The 24,385-nt window shown below is 50.8% G+C and overlaps 3 protein-coding genes and 1 pseudogene across 4 annotated transcripts; 2 read left to right on the top strand and 2 right to left on the bottom strand.

Moving 5' to 3' along the window:
• The first annotated feature begins 7,612 nt into the window (after positions 1–7,612).
• Positions 7,613–8,656, top strand: LOC103299850 (S-adenosylmethionine decarboxylase proenzyme-like; annotated as a pseudogene).
• Positions 8,657–9,788: 1,132 nt separating this feature from the next.
• Positions 9,789–15,590, bottom strand: ZMYND15 (zinc finger MYND-type containing 15). Its single transcript, XM_054709071.1, has 13 exons — positions 14,531–15,590; positions 13,858–14,092; positions 13,611–13,766; positions 12,972–13,132; positions 12,304–12,456; positions 11,913–11,993; positions 11,648–11,764; positions 11,443–11,531; positions 11,258–11,356; positions 10,939–11,092; positions 10,796–10,854; positions 10,375–10,535; positions 9,789–10,050 (listed from the first exon to the last, which is right to left on the bottom strand). The coding sequence occupies exons 1-13, from the start codon at positions 15,120–15,122 to the stop codon at positions 9,879–9,881; spliced, it is 2,229 nt and encodes a 742-aa protein (XP_054565046.1). The 5' UTR covers positions 15,123–15,590; the 3' UTR covers positions 9,789–9,878.
• Positions 15,591–15,764: 174 nt separating this feature from the next.
• On the top strand, positions 15,765–20,246 carry CXCL16 (C-X-C motif chemokine ligand 16). Of its 2 annotated transcripts, none has more exons than XM_008156701.3 (5): positions 15,765–16,394; positions 16,966–17,104; positions 17,399–17,493; positions 19,111–19,530; positions 19,977–20,246. In XM_008156701.3, the coding sequence occupies exons 1-5, from the start codon at positions 16,328–16,330 to the stop codon at positions 20,042–20,044; spliced, it is 789 nt and encodes a 262-aa protein (XP_008154923.3). In that variant the 5' UTR covers positions 15,765–16,327; the 3' UTR covers positions 20,045–20,246. The 2 variants fall into 2 exon arrangements, with proteins under 2 accessions (XP_008154923.3, XP_054565047.1); XM_054709072.1 differs by lacking the exon at positions 15,765–16,394 and adding an exon at positions 16,398–16,453.
• A 24-nt stretch (positions 20,247–20,270) lies between these two features.
• On the bottom strand, positions 20,271–22,692 carry MED11 (mediator complex subunit 11). Its single transcript, XM_054709073.1, has 3 exons — positions 22,511–22,692; positions 22,170–22,300; positions 20,271–21,519 (listed from the first exon to the last, which is right to left on the bottom strand). The coding sequence occupies exons 1-3, from the start codon at positions 22,593–22,595 to the stop codon at positions 21,382–21,384; spliced, it is 354 nt and encodes a 117-aa protein (XP_054565048.1). The 5' UTR covers positions 22,596–22,692; the 3' UTR covers positions 20,271–21,381.
• Positions 22,693–24,385: the final 1,693 nt, after the last annotated feature.

Below are 24,385 nucleotides of genomic sequence, written 5' to 3'. Positions count from 1 at the left end.
AAGTTCTATAAAAATATGTATAGTCTTACAAAAGGTTCTGTAAACACACCAAAGTGGTTATCTCTGTGTATTGGTTATCTCTGTGTACTGGGATTAAGAGTCATTTGAATTTTTAATTAGTGTTCTCTGTATTTTTTACATTGCCTCAAGACTGCCTCCTTCTCACTGATCCACTCTGTCAAGTAGGCTACCTGAATCTCATGTTATTTTCACTTCATGAAATAGTTTTCTTCTTTTGATTTCTTAGCTTGCAGGCCATGGGAAAACAAGTGTGGGTTGAATTTGGCCAGAGGCTGTAGTTACTGTCCTCTGCCATAGACTGGAAGATTCACGGAGGCGGGGACTCTGATCCATCTTTTCCCCCCATTGCATCTCTAAGGTCCAACACAAAGCCTTGTGTGCATTTGATCAATGTTTAGTAAGTGAATTATTAAAGAGGACAAGTTGTAAGTTAAACGTTTTTACAAACATATTGTGTGTTCATGGAGGAAAAATGAGCAGCACAGCTAAGCAAAATGAATAAACAAATCCTTAGTAATTCCACCGCTCAGAGAGAACCAGATCCTTTCATACTTCTATTTAGTAGATGGCAGGAATTTAGAGGAAGGTTATTTTCTTGCCAAGGGAGTGGTGAAAAGCTGTTTCCCCTTAGCACACCAGGGACTTAAGCTTCCCTTCTATGTCTGGAGGGGACATACAAGGCTATTCCAGGTCTTGGCAGGGGACTCTACCCTCATCTGGGGGTCAAGAAAGTCATCCCTCCCTAAGGAAGTGACATTTAAGCTGAGACCGAATTAGTTGAGCAAGAAAACGGGAAGTTCCACCATGAGGCATCTGGCTGGAGGGCAGAGAGGGGGTGGAAGGGAAGTGGCATGAGCTCATCCTGGCGAGGTTGGCAGGGACTACATTAAAAGGGCCTTGTCATCTAGATCTCACTACCAGTTTACGGGAACTAAGAAGATAAGTGAACAAATGATAAAAACACCCCAAGGAATTAACCAGCCAGATCCAGAATGAGGAACGTTCTACAAGACCAATGATTCAGTTTCTTCCAGATCAGTGGCATGAAAATTAAAAAGAAAGAAAAATGAGGTTGGTTAGGACAGAATGGCAACTCTCAAGCTCCTTACATGTGGAACCATAAACTGTATGTCCCCCATTTCAATGTTTAATACATTTTTGCTATTGCAAAAAAAAAAAAAAAAAAAAAATCACCACAACAACAAAACCACAAAAAGGAAAAGGGAGGTTGGTCTGTTACAGAATAAAAGAGACTTAAGAAACATAACAACAAGTCATATGTGGATCTTTATTTATTTGATTGGAACAAACCAACTGTAAAAGGCATCTTTGAGATAATTGAAGAAACTTGAATATGAACTGGGTATTAATTATACTAAATACTTATTAATTTTATTGGGTATGATAATGGCATGGTGGTTACATTTTTAAAAAGCCCTTATTAGTTTTAGATGCATATAAGTGAGATGACTGATATAAGTGAGATGACTGATGTCTGGATGTGCTTTGAAAAAATAGAGGGTGTGTGATATTGTGATATAATAATAAATACACATTTATTTATATTTATCTTTGTACCAAGATCTTGGCCCTAGTACTTGTAAAACACTTGGAATTTCCTGAGTGATAGAGGTGAGAGGAGCATTTTTTTAAAACATATTTTTATTGATTTCAGAGAGGAAGGGAGAGGGAGAGAGAGATGGAAACATCAATGATGAGAAAGAATCATTGATTGGCTGCCTCGTGCCCTCTACTGGAGCCCGAAACCCAAAACCTGGGCATTTGCTCTGACTGGAATGGAACCTTGACCTCCAGGTTCGTGGGTCAACCAATGGTTCACAACTCCTGGTTCTCTATGCTCAACCACTGAACCACTCGGCTGGGCAAGGAGCATCTTTTGTTATTCATAACAAGCCCCTTTCAACCTTATCTGCCTTTATGCTAATGAGGCGACTCTCCGTGGATCCCTAGATAGCTTCAGTATTACTTCTCAGGAATCCCCTCCTGTGTGTCTGAATTGTGTACAGCCATCTGTGATTGTTTAACAGGGAGCTGGGGGTCCTGCATCAACCCAAACATGCTCTTCTATCCTGTAGCATTTAATCCAAAGCTATTTCTCCTAAATTAGTCACTCTCATGATCCATTTTAGTAAAGGTTCTTCAGGAAGTCGACGATACCGAGCTACAAAATGAAGCAACTCCTTCATATACTATAGCCCCTGGTTTCAACATATTCTTGATTTTGCCTTCCCGCAATATTGACTACCTTCTTGGTGACTAGAGGCCTTAGAGGTACTTTCTGTTGTCCCAGCATAATTTTTCACTTTGTGGACAGCTTTGAGGCTAGGGGCTAAAGCTTACTTAGACTGACCAAAGTTTGAACTTAATCTAGCATCAAAGTCCAAACCACAACTCTTTTTTAAAATTTCATTTTAGCCATTATAGATAGCCACAGGATTGTATTTTCACTTTTTCCTTCTTAGTTTGCATTTCCTTATGCATCCAGTGAGCCAAATCCTGGGAGTTGGACCCAATTCTAAATTCCATTTGTAACTTTTTCCTTCAGTAAATGATTGCTGCACAGCTGCTGCTCCATAGCAGTGGTGACCATGTGACCACCCAGGATTCAAAGATTCCTCATTCCCTACCCTTTCATTCTTTCTTTTCCTAAACTAATATAGGGGAGGGGCATGAGAACTACATACATTTAAATCAGGGGCCTGCTCCATGCTGCCTGACATGGAACTCAGCTGACCACAAATTCCTGCAAAGATTGATTAACAACTACTCACCCATACCTTACCAGTTATCTATACTAATAAAAGGGTAATATGCTAATTAGACCATGTTGACTGGCCATGTTCCGGACATCAGACTACTTTCCAGACAAAGCCATGGTGGTGGGGGCCGAGGCAGAGGCAGTTAGGGGCGATCAGGCCAGCAGGGGAGAGAAGTTGGGGGCGAACAGGCTGGCAGGGGAGGGCAGTTGGGAGCATTAGGCAGGCAGGCAGGTGAGTGGTTAGGAGCCAGTGGTCCTGGATTGCAAAAGGGATGTCTGACTGCTGGTTTAGGCCTGTTCCTGCAGGATCGGGCCTAAACCTGCAGTCGGACATCCCCTGAGGGGTCCCAGATTGGAGAGGGTGCAGGCCGGGCTGAAGGACATCTCCACTCCCCCCTCCCCCCACCCTGTGCACAAATTTCGTGCACTGGGCCTCTAGCACATACCATAAAGGGAAAACAGAATATTACAAAATGTACCTCGTAAAGGTTAAAGTTAATCCTAACTATTTTTCCACTCTGTATTTCCCCATACCATCAATTTTCCATAGAAACCGTTACCATCATAATTAGCTAGTTATTAATATTAATAATAGGAAGAGAGCAAAGGGGAGGCCAGGTCTGTCCTCATAAGCATGTCATCTGGGCAGCTTCACTAGGAAACTACAATTTCACTCTCCCCTGGGAAACACTGGTCCATTCCCTGCAAGTCACTGGGGGAAGGGCCTGAACAAACAGGGAGATGGACACGTGCTATGAAGTTGGGGTGACACAGGGAAGGTGCTTCTCTGTCAGTCTAACCTGGGAAAAGGACATTTGGCTAAGGTGGCAGAGCCGCTCAAGCACGAGAAATCCTGAAGGGTTAATTGGTTAAGTCCTAGATATCATCCTTAGACATCGAGTTCTCTGTGTCTCTCGCTCTCGCTCCTGCTTCCTGTTCGCTGTTGCACTCTCTCGCTCCCTGGGCCGCATTTGCCCCCTGCACCCACCCGCCATGTGGCCTTAAGCAGTCTGCATGGGCTATGCCGACTCCACACTCAGGATGCTGGACTGGACCGGACTTTCAAATGGAGCAGGAACTCCGGACACCGGTTTTTATTTTTGCCCTGCTGCAGACAAGATTGGACTTCTTCCATGGCAGGATGGAGGGAAATGGGACCTTGGAAACCCAGGGGGCTAATTCCACGGAAATAAAGGTCACTCATCCTCTCATAAGAGTCTCAGGAAATTCCTTTCCTTGAGAAATCGTAAAACCTCCACTTCCACCAGTAACGGGGGGATGCAGAGGGCACCCCACCAATAACAAAACTGTAAACAGAAGTAAGTTCAACTTCTAGAGATGATTGAGATCTCCTTTCTCTCATTGCTCTGTTTGTGGAGTGGCTTTTTTTTGCTTGTCCTCTCTGCCCAATTAAATATACTTTTCCACTTATCCTTTTATCTGGCTCACATCTTGAGTTCTTTCCTGCGAGAAGCCAAGAACGCTCTTGGCTTGGGGCTTGAGACTCCCCTAGGAACTGGCCCCTCAGACATCAAAACTATATATTTCTGCCAAAACCGGTTTGGCTCAGGTGGATAGAGCGTCGGCCTGCAGATTTAACGGTCCCGGGTTTGATTCCGGTAAAGGGCGTGTACCTTGGTTGTGGGCACATCCCCAGTGGGGGGTGTGTAGGAGGCAGCTGATCAATGTTTCACTCTCATCGATGTTTCTAACTCTCTATCCCTCTCTCTTCCTCTCTGTGAAAAATCAATGAAATATATTTTTAAAAAAAACAACTATATATTTCTGGCCCTGGCCAGTGGGGCTCAGTTGGTTGGAGCATTGTCCCATGCACTGGAGGATCTTGGGTTTGATTCCCAGTTGGGGCACATACCTAGGTTGAGGTTTGATCCCTCATTGGGGTGTGAACAGGAGGCACCAATTGATGTGTCTCTCTCACATTGATGTTTCTCTCTCTTTCTCTCTCCCTCTCTAAAATTAATTAAAAACCAAATAAACAAACAAAAAACCCCACCACATATTTCTGTGAGCCAGGGCCAATCTAGCAAATCTCACTCTGAAACCAACTACTAGCAGTTTTTACTGCCAGCACTTCTTACAACAAATTTGTGTGTCATTTCCTCCCTCACTAACCAATTCTCCAACTACCAGACAACAACTGGGTGTCCTACAATTCAATCAGTTCTTACACTACATTCCCAGAGTAAGCTTAATCCCACAAGACTGATCCCCACTTCAGATGCCAATCATAAATTCTGACCTCCTGTACTTCTTCTGACTGACTATAAATCAGGGTTCCCATGACCACCCGCTCAGGTTCACTAATTACTAAAATGGCTCACAGAACTCAGGAAAACAGTTTACTTATTACTGATTGATTATAAAGGGAGAGCCAAATGGAAGAGATGCATAGGGCAAGTTATAGGAGCGTGGTGCGAGCTTCCATGCCCTCTCTAGGATTGCCATTCTCAGCACCTCAGTGTGTTCACCAACCCTGAATCTCTCTGAACCACAGCGGGAAGGGGTGTTTATGAAGATTCTATTATGGAGGCATGATTGATCAACTATTGATGATTAACTCAATCTCCAATTCCCCTCACATGTTCTTGGGGGTTTAGGGGTGGAGCTGAAAGTTCCAGACCTCTAATCACATGGTTAGTTCCTCTAGCAACTGGCCCCCATCTTGAAGTTAAATAGGGGCTTACCTAGGGTCACCTAAGTAGCATAAACACAAGTACAGTTAAAAGGAGTTTATTAATAATAAAAGACACCCCTATCATACTGGAAATTCCAAGGGTTTTAAGCCAGAAACCCCTGGAAAGACCCAATATATATTTCTCACTACGTCATAGTATCACAGGAATAATAACAAAATGGGAAAAATGCTGATAATTGTTGAAGTTGGGTGATGGCTATATAGAGACTGGTTATACTAAATCTCTGGGCTTTTGTTAATATTTAAAAACTTAGATAATAAAATACTTATAATAAAAGAATGACAGAAAGAGAAAGAGGCACCTTATAAGCAATATAGTGAGGAGTCAGAACTTGATTTTTAACTTTTTTTATTTTGAAACTAGAGGCCCGGTGCACGAAAATTTGTGCACTGGGCAGGGGTGGTGTTCCTCAGCCTGGCCTGTGCCCTCTCAAAGTTTGGGACCCCTCGGGGGATGTCCGACTGACGGCTTAGGCCCGCTTCCCAGGGGATCAGGCCTAAGCTGGCAGTCAGACATCCCTCTGGCAGCCTGGGAACACTGCTGCGGAGGCAGGAGAGGCTCCCACCACGGCTGCTGCTCTGGCCAGCCATGAGCCAGCTTCTGGTTGAGCAGCACTCCCCCTGTGGAAGCACACTGACCACCGGGGGCAGCTCCTGCATTGAGTGTATGCCCCCCTGGTGGTCAGTGCGCGTCATAGCGACCAGTTGTTCCTGGTAGTTCAGCCGTTAGGGTCAATTTGCATATTACCCTTTTATTTAATAGAATACTTTTAGATTTATAGATGAGTTGCAAAATAGTAGAGCATTCCCACACACCCTCCACTCATCTTTCTTTAATATTACATCTTATATAACCATGGCATATTTATGAAAACTAAGAAATTAACATCGATACAATACCATTAGTGAAACTACAGATTTTATTCAGATTTCTCCAGTATTTCCACACTAATGTCCTTTTTTTGTTTGTTTTAGGATCCAATCCAGGATACTACATATTAGTAGTCATGTCTCCTTAGTCTCTTCCAATCTGTCAGTTATTTGGCCATTTCTTACCTCCGATGACTTTGACATTTTTGAAGAATAGTGACCAGGTATTTTGGAGACTGTTTCACAATGTGGTTTTGTCTGATGTTTTCTCATGATTAGATTGAGGTTATGGATTTTTTACAAATATGTTTTTATTGATTTTTAGAAAGAGAGGAAGGGAGAGGAGAGAGAAACATCAATGTGAGAGCAAAACATTGACTGACTGCCTCCTGCATGCCCTCTACCAGAGACCGAGCCTGAAACCCAGGCATGTCCAACTGGGAATAGAACTGGCAACCTTTTGGTGCTTGGGATGATGACCAACCAACTGAGCCACACGGGCCAGGGCTGAGGTTATAGATTTTTGCAAAGAATACTACAGTGGTGATGTGGTCTTCTCTTTGCATCATGTCAGGAAACATATGATGTTAACATGCCATTTCTTTAACCTTAATCACTTGGTTAAGGTGGTACCTGCCGGTTACTCCACTATTTTTCCTTTTCTATATTCATGAGAGTCAGTAAGTCCAGCCAACACTCAAAAAAGCAAGTGAAGCCTGGCCAGTGTGGCTCAGTGGTTGAGAGTTGACCTATGAACCAGGAGGTCGCTGTTTCATTTCCAGTCAGGGCACATGCCCTGGTTGTGGACTCGATCCCCAGAAGGGGGCGTCCAGGAGGCAGCTGTTCAATGACTCTCTCTCATCATTGATGCTTCCATCTCCCTTTCTCTCTGAAATCAATAAAAATATATATTTTTTAAAAAAGCAGAGTGAAGCTTCCACAGTATAGTCGGCGACATTAGCTAGCGCTCGCTCAGCTCGCTCTCTAACGGGGAAACAGCGGACTACAAGAGACTGAACTGTATCTGCCTCTATCTCCAACAGACTCACGTTCAACTTTTTGATCACACACACAAAAAAAAAAGCTGGGAAAATTTTATTAATTCTTTTTTTTTTTTTTTAAAAAAGGTAATATAAAATTGTAGAAAAAAAAAAAAAAAAAAAAAAGGAACCTGAAACAGCTGGAACAATCCGCAGCAGCGGCGGGAGAAGAGATTTAATTTGATTTTCTGTGGTTGTTGGTTGTTCGCTAGCCTCACGGTGATGGAAGCTGCACATTTTTCCGTAGGGACCGAGAAGCTACTAGAGGTTTGGTTCTCCAAGCAGCAACCCGACGCAAGTCAAGGATCTGGGGAGCTTCGCACCATCCCAAGATCCGAGTGGGACATACTTTTGAAGGGTGTGCAATGTTCCATCATAAGTGGGACAAAAACTGACAAGCAGGGAGCGTGTGGACTCAGTGAGAGGAGCATGTTTGTCTCCAGGAGAGGTTTCGTTTTGAAGGCATGTGGTACCACCCTCTTGCCGAAAGCACTGGTTCCCCTGTTGAAACTTGCTAGGGTTGACGGTGGATTTGGCTCAATACAAAGCTTCTTTTATTCTCGTAAGAATTTCATGAAGCCTTCTCACCAAAGGTTCCCACACCGGAATTTCCAGGGAGAAACAGAGTTTCTTAATGCAATTTTCCCAAATGGAGTAGCCTATTGCATGGGACGTATGAATTCTGACTGTTGGTACTTGTACACTTTGGATTTCCCAGAGAGTAGGGTTCATCAGTCAGCCAGATCAAACCCGGGAAATTCTGACGAGTGAGCTGGAGCCAGCAGTTATGGCCCAGTTCTACATGAAAGAGGGTGTTACTGCAAAGGATGTCACTCGTGAGAGTGGAATTGGTGACCTGATACCAGGTCCTGTCATGGATGCCACCATGTGCAGTCCTTGTGGGTATTCGATGAAGGGCATGAAATCGGATGGAGCTTATGGGACCATTCACATCACTCCAGGACCAGAAGTTTCTTGTGTTAGCTTTGGAACGAGCCTAAGTCAGACCTCCTATGATGACCTGAGCAGGAAAGTTGTTGGACGTCTGCCAGCCAGGAAAGTGTGTGACCACCTCATTTGTAAGCCAGAGATCTGAAGATCACACAGTGCTTTCTTCGCCCCGGGAAGATTGAAGGTTTTAAACGTCTTGATTGCCAGAGTGCTATGTTCAACGATTACAACTTAGTTTTTACCAGTTTGGCTAAGAAGCAGCAACAGCAGCAGAGTTGATTAACAAAAATGAAGGAAAAATGCAAAAAGGAAACACATGTAGATGTTGATACCAGGGGTGGGGGGGGTGGGGGGGCATGCTTTCCATAACCACCACCGTGTAGTTGCAGAAAGCCTAGATGTAATGACAGTGTAATCATTTTGAACTGTACGCATTATTATGTCAAGGAGTTAGATACCTTGCATGAACGCTCTCTTCTGTGTTTAGGCATCCTATGCCACTCTTGCTGTGAAATTGAAGTGCATGTAGAAAAAAAACTTTTACTATATGAAACTTTACAACACTCATGACAATTCAATTTGGTTTATGCACAGTGTAATACTTCTCCAGGTATCCTCCAAAATGCCCCACAGACAAGGCTTTCGTCCTCATTAGGTGTTGGCCTCAGCCTAACCATCCGGGACTGTTCTATTAAATTGCTGCCAGGATGTTACATCCAGTTACCTCCAATTTCTAGAACATACTCTCTACTAATGTTATTGGAAACAATTTCTACTTCATTCAGATGTTTTTTGCAATGGCAATTAAAAGTTTTTCTTCCACGAAAAGAAAAAAAAAAGAAAGAAAGCAGAGTGAAGTCACTGAAGGGATTTGTGAATGGGGCAATGTGTTTTCATGTCTGTTTTAGAAGAAATACACTGGCTAAAACGTGGAGCTGGCTTTGTGGCGGGACTGGACATAAACCGGTGGATCTGACTGACCAGCCATCTGACTCAGCAGGTGTTGGCTCTTGGTTGCTTACATGTGATGAGAGAAGGTGATGGCCTCCAGGTTTCTAATTTGGACAGTTGAGTGGCTGGGGCCTTTCACTGAATATAAACCAAAGGGTGTGGGTTCCCATGGGAGGTTGTGAGGTCCCCCTGACCCCCCAGTGAGAAGCCACTTTCTGCTTCTTGGTTTTGCCCTGAGGCAGGGGGAATGGCTTTACCCACATACACACCAGAAGGTTGGGATTAACAAGGAGGGCCAGGGTCTCAAGTAAGAGAGAGGGACAGCCACGGAGGGACTGAAAGAAGCTGGAGGAAATTAAGGCATCCCTAAACCTTTACCTCCCCTCCCCGTTGGGTGACCCAAGTATGAGCGTCTGACTCCGTGGTTTCAAACAAGCAATTTTATTTACCTTTCCCGTGTTCGGCCCAGCGGCCTGCCCCTCGGCCTCACGGGTTTTAGGTCCCTTTCCGAGGCCTGGTGCGGGAGGCGCGGACGGCTACCTCCCCGCCCTCACCTCCGCCGGCGGGGCCCCCGCCCCGGCTTCTTCTCTCCGCGGCGCCGTCGGGCGGGGGCTGCGGGAGCGGCCGGGGCCGGGGCCGGGGGCCCGGGTCCCGGCGCCGCGCGGGCCCCGCTGCCCTGCGAGGGCTTGTAGACCAGGTGGAAGATGAAGGCGTTGCAGTACCTGCGCGGGGCGTGGCGCCGTCAGGGCGGGTCCCGGCGGCCGGAGGGCACGGGGTCCCGGGGGTGGGCGCGGAGCGGGAGGGATGCTGTGAGCTGGGTCTGAAGTGGCGGGGGGGGGGGTTGTGGGGTTGTGGGGTTGTGGGGACCCGCCCAGAGGGGGCAGAAAAGGCTGGTCGTAGGGCTGGGCAAGGAGGGTCCCAGGAGAGCAGAGACGATGGTAGGGCTGGGCTTGGGGATGCGCAGCCAGAGAGGAAGAAGCTAAAGGGGGGTGGGGGCGGGGGAGGAAGGATGGGGTCTGGGGGAGAAGAAGGGGAGGGGTCCCTACCAGGGCATGCAGTTGTCGGCCGCTCTGAGACGAAAGGGGGAGCGGAAGGGGTTGGGCTGTGGGGGGCTGGTGCCCCCGCCGGCGGCCACTGCCATGGTCTGCTCGTCCATCACACAGCCGTACTCGCTGCTCTCGGTGAAGAAGGCGGGCACTCGGAGGGACTGGGGTGGGGGCCGGGCCTCAGACACGCAGAGAGGCCCCTGCCCCCAGGGACCTCCCCAGCAGCGAGGGTAGTAGACTGGGGTGCACCCTGAGGCCCCAGAAAGGCCGGGATGGAGGAGGGGTGCGGGGCAGGCACAGGGAGGGGCCAGAGGCGGCCCCCCAGGTCAGTGGAACAGATGCTGGAGAAGCGGAGACTTTCAGGGAAGGAGCAGGGACTGGGCAGGAGGTGAGAGAAGTTCCCTTTTGCCCCTTTGCCCACCTGTAACCGGGGCAGCGAGCTCAGCCAAGTATCTTTGAGACCAAAGCCAGAGTTAAATCCTGTGGACCAAGGGAGAGCAGGGAGAAGCTGGCTGCCACGTCTCCCTCCTGCCGCCTCCGCACACTCCCGGGCCAGGTGCTCACCGATAACCAAGTCGGGCTTGGGCCCCTGAAGCAGGTGGTAGGGCCGAGCAAACACCTTGATCTGCAGGTCCCTCCGGCCCCCCTTCTCCTTAGTTCCAGAGCTGAGCCGAGCCGACACCCCGGAACCAGGGCGGACAGAGACGTCAGGGCCGTCCTGGGGGGCCAGGAGTGGGGTGCAGAAACCACTGGAAGTTAGGGTGCTGGAGGATGCGTCAGGCAAGACCAAGGAGAGGGGAGGAGGGAGCAGAAGGGCGAGGCCGAATGAGGAGGACAGTAGGAGGACCAGGGATGGAGAGCAGGGGGACCCCTCAGCCCTCACCCTCTGCAGGGTGAAATGCTGCTGGTCACTCTCGGGGGGCAGGCCGTCACCCACAAACTGTAGTTCCAGGGCCACGTGGGGGAGCAAGACCAAGAGCTCCTAAAGGACAGAGAGGCAGATCTGGGTCCCACCCTGCATCCACTTTGCCACCCAGATGCCCAGCCTTCAGGCCTGGAGGGACTTACCCAAAACACCATGACCAGGTCAAACTCCTTCCCAGCCTCCACCACGTGGATTTTCAGAGACTGTTTGTTCTGGATGTTGAGCTCGGGGACTGTGTGAGAAGCTGGCCATTTAAGGGTCTGGCCTCCCTCCTCTCCCCTCCCGCCCCCTGCCAGCTCCCTGCTGCCCCTCGGGAAGCACTCCTCCCCCTGCGTCCGCTCTCCTTACAGGACTGGGGCACCAGGTGGGTGATGACGTAGTACACAGTCAGCGGGTAGGTGAGAAGCACGGCCATGGGGGAGTCCAAGCTGAGGCCCCGCCATGTGTAGTAATCCTGCCACGAGCCTGGGGAGAGTGGGTTACTGGGGGACCTGGCCCCCGGTCTGGACCCCAATGCCTCCAATCTAATAGTCCCCCTTATCTCAGCCACCCAGACTGCTGCTCTCCAGTCACTACCCCTCTCCCTAGTTCCTACAGGGTCCCTCCAGCTCACCAAAGAGGCCCCTGGGTGGATCTGGGGGCACAGGAGGCATCAGGACAGGCCCATCCCCCTGAAGAAGCTGGTAGGGATCTCCTGAGAGGAGGAAGGGAAGAGGAGGAGCCCAGTGTCAGGGAGACCCCCACCTGGCATGCCTCCCTCTCTCTTCCAAAGGAGCTGCATTACCTGAGAGAGGACCTGGAGAAATGGGGGGAGGGGGTTGCCTAGGGATAGTTTTTGGATGGGGAGGGAAGCAGTAGAGGGTTGAGGAAGGGACTGAAATGGCCCTGGTAGTAGGGGTAGGGTTTGGTGTGTATGTGGAGGGGTTATCTGGGACCCAGACAACTTTAGTCTCCCCCACCCTTTCTCCCTGAGCGGCCCAAGCCTGAGGAGGGGTCCCACGCACCGTTGAGAAGGAGGCTGGGGGATGGTGTGCTGCCCCGGGGGTGCCGGGGGGTGCCAGGGCCTGCGATCAGCATGCTGATCTGGGTCCAGTAGCCACGAGTGAGGCCTCGTGAGGCCAGGAAGGCCTCCTTGTTGAAGGTTTCACTGGTCACCTCTGGAGAAGCGGGAGGAGAAGGTCGAGGGCCTGGTGGCTAGGGGTCCCCCAGACTTTAGCTCTCCTCAGCCTCTCCCAAGGACTCTGGGCCTGAGTCTGGTGCTAGTCAGGGAGAGAACTGACATGTCTGAGTGCCTACAGTGTAGCAGGCATCCAGCCGACAGAATTCTTATAACAATTCCTGGGAGCATTTGTTACAGATGAGGAAACTGAGGCACCAAGACGTAGAATGATTTGCTTAAGGTCACCAGTTAGTGGTGGAGCTGGGAAGCAAGTGTTTGAATCGCCAGTTCTAAGTCCCCTAAACTATCCCAGGGCCCCGGGCGCTGAGTCCTTAGCTCCAGAAACTCTGTCTCCAGCCTCAAGGTCTAGTCCTCTGCCCCAAATGCCCAGCATCCAGCCCTCATTCCAGGGATCCAGACTTAACCTCCAGGACCCTGTTCCCAGACATCCAGGCCCCAGACACAAAGGCCCGGTGCCAGTTCCCCCTCCCCCTCCTGACCTCCCTATGGTACCTGCCGTGTAGGTGAAAGGCAGAGTTGCCAGTTCCCCTGTCCGCTCCATGAAGGCTGCAAGCCTCGGGCACCAAAATCTGTGGCTCACATCATCTGGGCATCGCCGCCAGTCGGCCCGGAGACAGGCCTCTCCACAGTACAAGACAGCGCTACACTGGGGGCTGGGGTCACAGGGAGTGGTGGGCACCCAGTGTTAATCTCTGGAAGACCTTTGTCTGCCATCTGTCTGCCCTGCAGCTGCCCAAACTCAATCTGTTTGTCTGTATTCTCTCTGCCAGTAACAGCTTGTTTTGTTTTTTAATCCTCATCTGAGGATATTTTTCCATTGATTTTTAGAGAGAGTGAAAGGGAGGGGGAGAGAGAGAGAGAGAAACATTGATGTGAGAGAGACACACCTCCAGGGCCAGGGATCGAGCCTGCAACCGAGATACATGCCCTTGACCGGGAATCAAACCTGGGACCCTTCAGTCTATCGGCCGACACTCTAGCCACTGAGCCAAACTGTCTAGGGCAACAACTCATTTTCTTCATCTAATTTCCTTGTTCCTCACTCTGTCTGTAGGGTCCCCCACCAGCCTCTCTGTTTGCCTGACTGTTGGGGTCTTCCTTCCTCTCCTTCCATCTTTGCAGGCTGCTCACCAGGGTGTCAGCTTCACTTCAAAGCTGTGCTTGTGACAAACATGGCAGGTTCGAGCCCGAAGGGAGGCAAAGGTGAAGCCTGGCTGGGGACCCCATGTCCGCATTGGGGTCTTGGCTAACTTCACTCCCAGCCTTGGGACCAGACTCTCCAGCTCTCTGAATGGGGGGTGAATAGGGCATCAGGCTGCATGGTCCAGAAGTCCGGGCCCCCTAGGCCTCCCCACCCTCAGACACCAGATTGCTGTACCGGTGCAGCTGGGCATCTCCCACAGTAAGCTGTCGGGGCTTTCGGGGGTCTCCAGAGCCCATGGGGCAGGCCATGCTGTGGCAGAGGAGAGCATAGGCCCGAGGAGCCAGGTTCTCTGTCCATGAGCCCTTGCCTGCACTCCTCTGGGCTCCATCCATTAGCAGGTCGATGCCCAAGATGGTGCCATGTTCATCCGTCACCAGTAAGAGGCAGGCCAGGTGCAGGGGGGCAGCCTCTGGAGAAGAAAAGTCGGAGGTGGGGGGTAGCAAAGATGATCAGGATCAGGGATATTCAACTCAAATGCCTGCAGGGTGTAGGCAAGTAAACTAAGTGAGTAAAGGGAACTAGGTAGAGAGGATATGCCTTATCTTAAAGGGGCAGCAGATACACGGTACCAGCATCGGCTGCCGATCTTTACTTTTTCTTAAGAAGGTATAACTCCACACTTTAGGAGTTGTTTTTTTTTTTTTTTTTAAAAAAAAAAACAATATATAAATGTTGGCTCAAATGAAAAAACAATGTGGGACGATAAAAACACCTTTTCAGGCCAGATTGGCCTGAAGCCATCCTTTTGTTTGTGACTCCTAGCGAGCTGGGTTCCGAGTGCTAAGAGGGCTCCAGAGGGGAGTATGTCTGAGCAGGGGCTAGGGCAGGGCCAGCCCTGGCTTCTTACCACTTCTTCGCCCCTTCCTCCTCTTAGGCCCAGTTTCGTCTTCTGCCCTCTCGTCTTGACAGCCATTCTCGCCGCCACCTCCTTCCTTCTGCTCAGCCTCCTCCGGCTGCCCTGGAAGATTTGCTTCCTGGGGGGACTCCCTGCTCGTATGGACTGGCTCCCCATCCTCCTCTGGTTCGACCTTCTCTGTGCCTGCACCCTCTTCCTCTCCATTTTCTTCCTCTTCCTCCTCCTCTTCTTCCTCCTCCCCATCCTCGCCTTCCTCCAAACTGACAAAGCTGACATAGGGGCTTAGGTCTCGAAGGTGGAGCGGGGGCTGATCTCCCAGCAGCCAGCCCGCCCCCAGGCCTGGTCCGGGGCCTGGCTCTGCCCCTTGCCCCAAGCTGATGCCCACACTACGGTTGGGCAGGACATGGAGCACCCAAAGGGCAGGGTCCTGGGGCAGCCTTCTGATCTGCGCCTCCAACTGTCGCCAGCGGCCCTCGAGGCTGGTCTCCACAGCCCCACGCTCTGCCACGAACTTTCGGAACCAGCCGAAGAGGAGGGCGGCGAAATCGAGGAACTCATCTCGATATCCAGACACAAACTCCATGTCTTCGGTCAGGGGCACAGGGCCTGGGCTCAGACTAAGCCCAGGAAGGGGTTATAGGGTGAGGGAGAGGCCGGTGCCGGGAATTGGGGGCCGGGTCACACAATGGGAGGGTGGGTTTAAGAGTCAGGTAGGGGGAGATCTATGGGTGAGTGTTAGGATCTGAGAAGAAGGCTTTCAAGGCTGAAGATGGGAATCCCCGGATGAGAACGGGAGCCAGACTAGAAAGTAGACCCTTAGGGTTAAAGATGTACTCGGGGGTGAGATGGTATTTGATTTTGAGGCTCCACTCAAAGGCAGGGTTTGAGTTAGGACAGAGGTGAGGGAGGGCTCATCCTGTGGGGAAGGGTCTGGCAGGGAGGGAAGAATTGTGGATCCGTCTGCGGGGTGTGGGAGGAGGGAGCAGGAGCATTCCCTTCGGTTTGGATCGGTCTGCGGTGAGCCCCCGGAGACCTGGCCTCTCCTGGCCGTTCCACTCCTCCGGTACCTGCAGCCGCCGCCACTTTTCGAAGGTAAATACCTCGGGGTGGGGGTGGGGTGACGTCAGGGCGGCGGAGCCCGTGGCCCCCTCCTCGCGTCTGGGCGCCGTGTGTTCCGGGAGGCCCGCGGACTTTCCTGCCCCCATCACCCCGGACATGTGACGAGGTCCCGCGGAGCCAGGGAAGTGAAAGCATCTTGGAGGAGGCGGCGGGTGAACCGCTCGCCGGTGCCACAGGTCCCCGGGGCCGGCCCGGGCAGGTGAGCGGCGGGCGCGGCGGGCATCCCCACACCGCGTCGAGCCTGCCCGTTGACACGCAGCCTCCTGCCCGCCTCGCTCCGCAGCCCGAGCGTTCCGTCTCCCCTTTTGAGACATTCCCGGCCAACCCGTCCACGAAGGCTCCCGCCTGGTGCGTGGGCACGGGCGAAGGAGCTCCGCCTCCGGGAATTTCCCACCCGCGGGCGTCCGGGCCGCACGGGGTGGACGGTACCGACCGCGCTGTGTCGGTTCGAGACGCCGCGAGCTGCGAGCGCGGGAGGGGAGGGAGGGTGGGCGCTGCCACCTCGCGCCGCCCCGCCGTCCAGGCCGGGGTCGCGCGCCCACGGCCTCCGTCTCCCCAAGAACCTCGGGTGCAGCCGGTGAAGGAAGTGAAAGCCTCAGAGAAACCTGCCGAACGAGCGTCCCTCCCCGAAGCCTGTCGGGGAGCCAGACTGGGCCCGGCCGCCCCGAGATGAGGTGGGGCTGGGGACCCCGGTTCCTCGCGCTCCTCCTCCTGCTAGCGCAGCTGACTGAGCCAGGTTCGTCGGGGCCGGGCGGGGACCCAGATCCCCGGATCCGGGGCAGGGGATGGCTGTGTGTGAGTATGTATGTGTGTGTTGTGCGTGTCGGGGAGACCCTAGGGCCTCGGGATTGAGTTGAATAAGTGGGGAGCCAGGCGCGTCCGGAGATCCCCAGGGCAGCCAGGGCAGGGGGAGGGCCAGCTGCCTGGAGTTGGGGTCAGGCTGCGGGACACCTGGATACAGGTGATATTATATACATCTTTTTAAAAATGTATTTTTTTTATTTCAGAGAGAGAGAGGATGAGAGAGAATGGATTGGCTGCCTCCTGCACACCCCCTACTGGGGATCGAGGCGCAACCGGGGTGTGTGCCCTGGACGGGAATGGAACCGGGGACTCCGCAGTCCCCAGGCCGAATAAACCGGCTGGGGCACGAACAGTCTTCAGGGGTGTGCTGTGTGGGCTGCGCATGGCGATCCGGCCCGGGCCGAGGGGAGAGGCTGCGATGGGGCAGTGGGTGGGGGATGAGTGACCAGCTGGTGGCGCGCCTTGCCTGGGAACCTGAGCTTGACCTCCTCTGTCCCACTCAGGCCACGGCAACGAGGGCAGCAGAGCTGGAAGTTGTTACTGTGATAGAAAATTTCTTCCCGACTCTCCTCCAACGATTAAAGCCATGGAACGTTTCCGAGAACACCTGACGGACCATGTTCCTTGTGATGGCTTTGTCAGGTAATCTCACCCACCCCTGAGAAGGCAGCGCCTGCGCAGTGCCTCCTTGCCAGGTGCCTCCAGGACCCTCTCTGGTCAAACCTGAACTTCTTCTGGGAGCGCCTCACCTTTCTCTGGGTTGTTTGCCTTAATTCTCCACACCTTCACTTTCCTGTTCCACCTTCCTGGGAAATTCCCAGTTCAGCAGAAACTGGTTGCTCTTGGAGGTGACCTCATGTCTTTGGAATGAGGAAAGAGGTGGGAAAGGGGGGCTGGGGGCCCTCTTGAAACTAAAACCAGGTTGTTCCTCCAAAGGTTCCAAATAACGTCCCCACTGCGTTCCTGGAGTGTATGCGGGGGCAGCAAAGACCCGTGGGTTACTGAATTGAAGAACTGCTTTGATCGGAGAGGTGAGTGCTTTCCTCCTCTCCAGGCTCTGTCTCCAGGGCTCACCGCCTCCACCTTATAGCTTTCTTCGCCTCAGACTTTGCCCTGTGAGTCCTCACATTCCTCGTCTGATGCTGGCCAAAGTACTTTCACTTAAGGCCCTGTTCACCAAACATCATTCACTACCACATCATTCACTACCACTTTCATGATTTTCTGCTAGTTCACCCTGTGCTATTATTTACTTAATATTTTCCTTGAAATCAGGACACTATTCTTGTTTTCCATTCTTTTATGTAAATTTAAAGACATACAGTATACAAAAGTTGAAAGAATTGTAAACATCCATATACCCACCACCTAGATTCTACAATACTTAGTTTTTATGTTTATATTTTACATATTTTATATATATACATAATAAAGCAAATATATTGTATATTTTACAATATTGAGTTTACAGCATTTTAACTATATTTGCTTTATTGCACATCCATCTGTCTATCCATCCTCTATCATCAATCCACCTTATTTTTTTGATGCATTTCCAGGTAAATTGCAGGCATGATTATACTTCACCTCCAAACATTACAGCATGCATATAGAATTCAGTATTTTATTGTTCCTTTTTTCTTTTGAGGTAGAATTTGCACACAATGAAATGAATAAATCTTTTTTTTTTTGAGATGAATAAATCTTAAGTGTACACAAGGCACTTAAAAATGGCTTTATTGATTTTAGAGAGAGGGAGATAGAAACATCCTCGATTGGCTGCCTCCTGAACACCCACTAGTGGGGACTGAGCCCACAAGTTGGACATGTGCCCTGACCAGGAATAGAACCAGCAACCTCCTGGTTCATGGGATGAAGCTCAACCAACTGAGCCACACTGGCCGGGCCACAAGCTACTTTTGAAAACTTAAGTAGCAACTTGCCCTAGGCAATAATATCTGTGAAGTCATAAATTTAATGCACTGGTTGTATTTTCTCCTAAAAGAAATACACAACCATTAAAATACCAAGTGTTTTTCACATCCTGCCTAAAGTCGTCTTGGTAACATACGTGGTAAGCTTCCTGCCCTTTGAGCTCTATAGGCCTACATTATTTCATGTAACACTCCCAGCTACTATGGCCCTTGGTACTGAAATTATCCCCACTTTACAGCTGAAACAAATGAGTCCCTGAGAGGTTAAGAGACAAGGGCAAGGTCACACAGCTACTTCATAGCTGATTGCAACCCAAGTCTCTCTTTTGTTTAAAAAATATTTTTTATTGATTTTTAGAGAGAGGAAGGGAGAGAGAGATAGAAACATCAATCAGCTGCCTCCAGGGATTGAGCCCATAACCTGGGCATGTGCTCTGACCGGGAATCGAACCAGCAACCTCCTGGTGCATGTATCAACACCCAACCACTGAGCAACACTGGCTGGGCCCAACCCAGGTCAGAACACACCTCTGTCCTAGTGGTTTCATGTTGCAGTGGTTCACTTCCTTCTCCCCCACCTTTCACCTCTCCCCTGCCTTTCTCTCCTGGTCTTCAGCTGTTCCTGATATTCCCCTTAACCCACTATCCTTGCCTCTACCTGCTTCTTCACCCAGTCTCCTCATAACCATGATTCCTCACTTCTTGCCTTTCCAGAATGTGGACATGCTTACTCTGGGAGAGTGGTCCAGCAGGAGCATTCACCTGCCCCCAGCATCCAGATTCCCAAGTCCACTGAAGGGGCACCTGCAGTCACGGACATCCCTGCTCAGACGTACCTGCCACTCACCCTGCGGTCTACCCAGCAGCCTACCCTTCCTGTAGGTACACTGTCCTGGGATAAAAAGCACATCCACGCCCATGAAACCACTACTTCCGCCGTGGGCCACAGTCTAGAGACTGGGCCTGAAGCTGGGGCCAACCAGAAGCAGTTGGAAAAAAATGGGGGTCCTACAGCTGGGATACGTATCCTAATGCCAGTGCTGGTTCTCTTGGTCATCGTCTTCGTCCTCACTGGAGTCCTTCTCTATTTGATGTGTAAGAGGAGAAGTAAGCAGTCACCGCAGTACTCTCCAGGTAAAGTGGATCTCTGAAGCCCTCCATGGGGAACCAGAGTCTCCCTGGCAGGGATCCTGATCCCAGTAGCTTCCAGATAGCTGGGAATTCACCCCAGGCAGACAAATATGAAGGCTATCTGCACCGTGGACCTTAAGTCACGTGAGAAGAGTCAACGAGAATACAGAATGGGGAGGGAGGGAAGCCACCATGGGCCTTGGGACCAGTGCTTGGCCTTCAAAGCCAGGCAGTGCTTGAAGAAATATCAAGGTGGCAGCTGGAACAGACTAGTGGGAGATGAAGGGGTAGAAAGTAGGAGCCATCCATTTAATTCACAAGTCTTTATTACCTACTGTGTACCAGATTGTCAATTAAATGTTTTGGAGTCTGATTCTCTAATTCAAGCTATCACTTCCCCACCCCAACTTCCATTGATCTCAGAGCTCATCTTTCAATTTCTTTTCCAGATTTGCAGCTTCAATATATTCCTGTGGCACCATATTCCAACACTTGGGCTAAGAATGGGAGCTTGTGAGGGTAGAAAATGTGATTTATTCACCACCATTAACATTTAATAAATTGGAACATTCTCTCTGGCACATAGTAGGCACTCTGTACATATCTGTTACTGTTTAACCAGCCACTGCCCTGTTAGAACTTTCTTTTGCTTGTTTTCTGTCTTTACATTGTGTAAAATTCTAAATGTGTATTATTTTTACTAAAAATTGTTTTTCTAATTATTGACTCTTCTTTCTGTATACATTGGCCTCATGCCCTTACCCCTTTACCATGACTCCTGGCTTCAGCTTCTCTACTGATGATGCCCCCCCTCCCCAAAGTCTCTCTCTATACCACACCAACTTTCGCCCTCACTTGCTTCCTCCCCTGACCCCACACTTAAGGCCTGGGTTTTCCCACCCTCCCTCAGCAGCCATCAGCTGCCATCCAGGCTGGATTTACTTCCTCAATCCCTTGTGTCATGCCCCAGTGATAGTCTTTATTGTTGTTGTTTTTTATTATTAAAACCCTTAGTCCCTGTTTTATCTCTTCAATGAAGAAGAATGTGTCTTCATTGGTTCAAGTCCGCGGAAGCGGACAAGGACATGCAGTATCTGAGGAAGTGGGTTGGGTGACTGACTCTCATCTCCTGTCTGAGCTTGTCAGCACTTTGGTAAAGTCAGAGCAGGAGCACCTGCTGGAGGAGCCAGCACAGAGTGGTGGGCAGGCATGGGCTTTAAGTTTCTCCATTCCCACCTTTTGCCTCTTTGTCCTCATATGTAGAGGGCCCCCTGGGAAGACACATGGACATTCTTTAGATTGCTGTTGACTAAGCCCGAGATATTGGCGGAGTCATGTCAGTTGCACCCCGCCCCAGGAGTGCGGAGGTGTTGCCAGTTCCTGGCTTACCTTTGTCCAGGTTCCGGAAGAGGGCTTTGAGATGTGGAACCAGTCTAGCACCGGAAAAGAGGAAATGAAATGGACCTGGGCCCTCCCAAGCTCCTTTAATCTTAAGTTTTCCGGTGAAACCCCCTTGTATATGGGAGTATAAATAAATGTGCTGCGTGGCTCAGGGAGTCGTCTGTCTCTCCAGCAGAAGAGGTCAGCGACCCACCCGGGACCCAGCTTGCATCTACTTCTGTGTCTCTTTATTTCTTTATTTCTCAATCCCTGGACGCCTCTGTCAAGAACCAGTTTCATCTCTCTCCGTGCTGGCCACGGAAAAGGGAGATCCCCGCCGCATCAGGCCCCCGCACTCATATATGACCAGCAGGGCACGCATGGCAGCCTGTGCTCCTCATCCTACAGGTCTCCAGGTTCTGTCCCGGGTGGAGGTGGTGATCTCCCTCCAAGATGTCTCTCAGCCTACTTGGCTTAGTTTTCCAGCATCTGCTCACAGGTTCGGGCCACATCACTGAGCTTGAGGCGAGCATAGTCCACTCGCTTTAGTGCCATCTGACAGTCCTTCCTTGAAGAGTAGCTGGAGCCCTCATGGGGCTGCCCTGTGGCCACCTAGAGGACATTTCAACTGGTCAAGGAAGCACCCCCTCCCTTATCCATCTCCCCAACAAGGCATCAGGTCTCTTGTCTCATTTCTTCCCAGAGTTTGAATCCATACCACATGGTAGCTGGATGACTTAGGGCAAACCACTTAACTTCTGATCACCTCATCTGGAAAATGGGGGTGACAACAACTAATTCCTAGAGTTGTACGATTACATAAGATCACGCAGAGTGTCTGGCACATTGTGAAAGTTTGGTAAGTAGTGGTTGCTATTGTAATGACTTCAGAACCCCCTCAACCCCGTCTCCTTTCTCAGGAAGCAGCTATCTGGGGTTTCAGGCTCCTGAGGTCAGTTTCTGGGGACAAAGTCCTGTGGCTCTTGGGTTGTTTACAAGCCCTCTCCCAGAACTTCCTTATCTAGTGGTTCATGTGATGAAACCCGTGAATAGGCAGGGCCGCCTTTCCTTTTAGAGGAAGAAACCAGCCGGGGAACGGAGGAGTCCGGCCAGGGTCATTCATCCGGCTTGGTGCCGGCTTGGGCGGCCTGGTCCTGCCTGGCTCCCGAGGTCAAGGCTCCGCCTGGGCCCTCTGAAGGCTAAGGCTAAGGCTAAGGCAGAGAGCTGGGTTGGGCACACTGCACCTCCCACCACCCACCCACCTGGGTTAGGTAGCGGATCTGAGCCGACAGCTCCGCTTCTACGTGTTGCACCGACGCCGTGAAAGCCGCCGCTTGTCGGTCAAGCAGCCGCTCATTGGTTTTTTCCTTGGAAAGTTCCAGGATTACGGTACCTGCGGGGGCAGAGAGAGGGCAGGGCTACTCAGAGACCCGCAGTCCAGCCCCGCCCAAGGGCCAGCCCCTCTACCCCTCACCCCCCCCAGCCCCCTCCCTCGCAGCGCTAGCACCTAGGGTCCTTCCCCGTCCCCGCTCCTAAGCTCGGGTTGGCGCACGTGCTCGGGGCTCGGGCTCGCTCTCCGCCTTCCGGTCCTCGTTTCCCGAACCTGCATTCTGAAGGATGGCGCCGATTTCCCGTTCGATGTCTTCCAAGGCGCGTAGTCGCTCGTTTGCCAGGCTGTAGGTAGCCATTGTCGGTCACTCGGGGAACCCACAGGATTTTCCCCTTTCGCGAAGCGCGACGTTTGAGCCCGGAAGGGAATGTCGGTTGGCGCCGGCGCCGAGAGCGATCTCGAGCCGGCACTACAATTCCCAGGATGCTCAGCGAAGCCTCGCCTTTCTCGGCTCACCTGGTGAACTACAACTCCCAGCGAGTTCTGCGCATGCCTAGACCTGCGCCACCGCCTCCGGACTGCCGGCGCCAGAGAGTAGAGCGGAACGTTCTGTAACCAGGGGCGGTTCTGACCCGTCAAACCTTCACGGCATTATCTCGTGGTCTATAGTTAATTTCTTCTGTAAGAATTAATGGAGCGTCCGCTGGCGCTAGGTGATGGTGGTGGGAGTTCTGGGGCATTCTTCCAGATGGCACAGCCGTGGAACCTCTCTGTGTGCCCACCCGGCTCCGCCATGTGTTGGGGCCTGGGGAAGGCTTGACTGGGTGAGTGTTACATTCTTCGCCCTAGCGCTTCCTCCTGGACGGGAGCCCAACGGAGACACCGACTATCAGTATATTCTCAGAAGCTGGCTTATTGCAGCCTTTTCACCTCTCCCTTTCTGGCTTTCCGTTATGTGGTGGTCTCTGGTTTGCAAAGACGAATGAGGTGGACTCTCCCGCGATAGTGGCACAGGCGTTCTGTTAGAGATAATGCCCCGGGTGTATCGCCAGGAGCACAGAGAGAGGATTCTGGGAGGAGGTGCTGCTGGAACGGAATCTAAAGCCTTAACCAGGTACCTACCTGTTTGAAGAGGAAGAAGGAACTGGCACAGGCAAGCGCATGGTGCTTGAAGGGGTCCAGCACCTCGGAAGGTACAGCAGGGGATTCAGTTCGAGCGAATGGAATGTGGTGGTGGGTAGGTGTGGCTGGGGAGACTGGAGTGAGGAGACAGATCTGGAAAAGGTTTGCGAGCTAAGGAATTTGGACTTTGTTCTGAAGGCATTTGGGACCTTTGAGGGATTTTAATTGGTGAGTTATGACAGATTTACCCACTTGGAAAGATCAGTGTTGACAGATTATGGAAGATTGAGAATGAAACCAGTTTGCACAGGGTTAGCGAGTGAATGGAGACTTTCAGTTAAACTCGAGGGACTCTAGCCCTAGCTGGTCTGGCTCAGTGGATAGAGTGTTGGCCCGCAGTAAGAAAGGTCCTGGGTTAGGTTCAGATCGAGGGCACGTACCTCCGTTGCAGGCTAGATCCCTGGCCCTGATCGGCAACCAGTCGACGTGTCTCTTTCACATGGATGTTTCTCTCTCTCTCTGTTTCTCCCCCTCCCTTCCACACTCTCTAAAAGGCAATGAAAAAATATCAAAATTAACAACAGGGGACTCTCTCTCCCTCTTCTTTCTCCCTTCCACTCTGTCTAGAAGTCAATGGAAAAAAATATCCTCGAGAGAGGATTAAGAATAATAATAATATAACAATAGGGGATTTCATAAAGGGGTCAAAAAGAAAGGAGGTAATAGCAAAGTTTTAGATAGAAACTGAAAAACAGAAGGATAAGTGGCAACTGATGTTATTACAAACTTTTAAAAAACATGTTTGTTTTTTATTGATTTCAGAGAAAGGGAGAGGGAGAGATAGAAACATCTAGGATGAGAGAGAATCACTGATCGGCTGCCTCTTGCACGCCCTCTACTGGGGATGGAGCCCAAAAGCCAAGCTTGTGCCCTGATCAGGAATCAAACCAGGAATCAAAATTGGTTCATGGGTCCATCCTCAACCACTGAGCCACACCGGTTGGGCAGTAGCAACTGATTTAGCAG

The sequence above is a fragment of the Eptesicus fuscus genome, chromosome 20, assembly GCF_027574615.1.
Source record: "Eptesicus fuscus isolate TK198812 chromosome 20, DD_ASM_mEF_20220401, whole genome shotgun sequence".
NCBI lineage: Eukaryota > Metazoa > Chordata > Mammalia > Chiroptera > Vespertilionidae > Eptesicus > Eptesicus fuscus.
The sequence above is the reverse complement of the archived record's forward strand: the minus strand, read 5'-3'. Positions and strand labels throughout refer to the sequence as shown.

Bases quoted from the DNA above. Each gene is read 5' to 3' on its own strand.
- ZMYND15 (XM_054709071.1), bottom strand. From the start codon at position 15,122: ATGGAGTTTGTGTCTGGATATCGAGATGAGTTCCTCGATTTCGCCGCC. The intron at 13,133-13,610 runs GTGAGCAGCCTG...CTGTGACCCCAG, and splicing joins GAAGTGAAGCTGACACCCTG to CCCCCAGTGTAGCGCTGTCT. The intron at 11,357-11,442 runs GTAAGTCCCTCC...TCTGTCCTTTAG, and splicing joins ACCTGGTCATGGTGTTTTGG to GAGCTCTTGGTCTTGCTCCC.
- CXCL16 (XM_008156701.3), top strand. From the start codon at position 16,328: ATGAGGTGGGGCTGGGGACCCCGGTTCCTCGCGCTCCTCCTCCTGCTA. The intron at 16,395-16,965 runs GTTCGTCGGGGC...TGTCCCACTCAG, and splicing joins AGCGCAGCTGACTGAGCCAG to GCCACGGCAACGAGGGCAGC. The intron at 17,494-19,110 runs GTGAGTGCTTTC...TTGCCTTTCCAG, and splicing joins GAACTGCTTTGATCGGAGAG to AATGTGGACATGCTTACTCT.
- MED11 (XM_054709073.1), bottom strand. From the start codon at position 22,595: ATGGCTACCTACAGCCTGGCAAACGAGCGACTACGCGCCTTGGAAGAC. The intron at 22,301-22,510 runs GTTCGGGAAACG...CTGCCCCCGCAG, and splicing joins CGCCATCCTTCAGAATGCAG to GTACCGTAATCCTGGAACTT. The intron at 21,520-22,169 runs GTGGGTGGGTGG...AATGTCCTCTAG, and splicing joins AGATCCGCTACCTAACCCAG to GTGGCCACAGGGCAGCCCCA.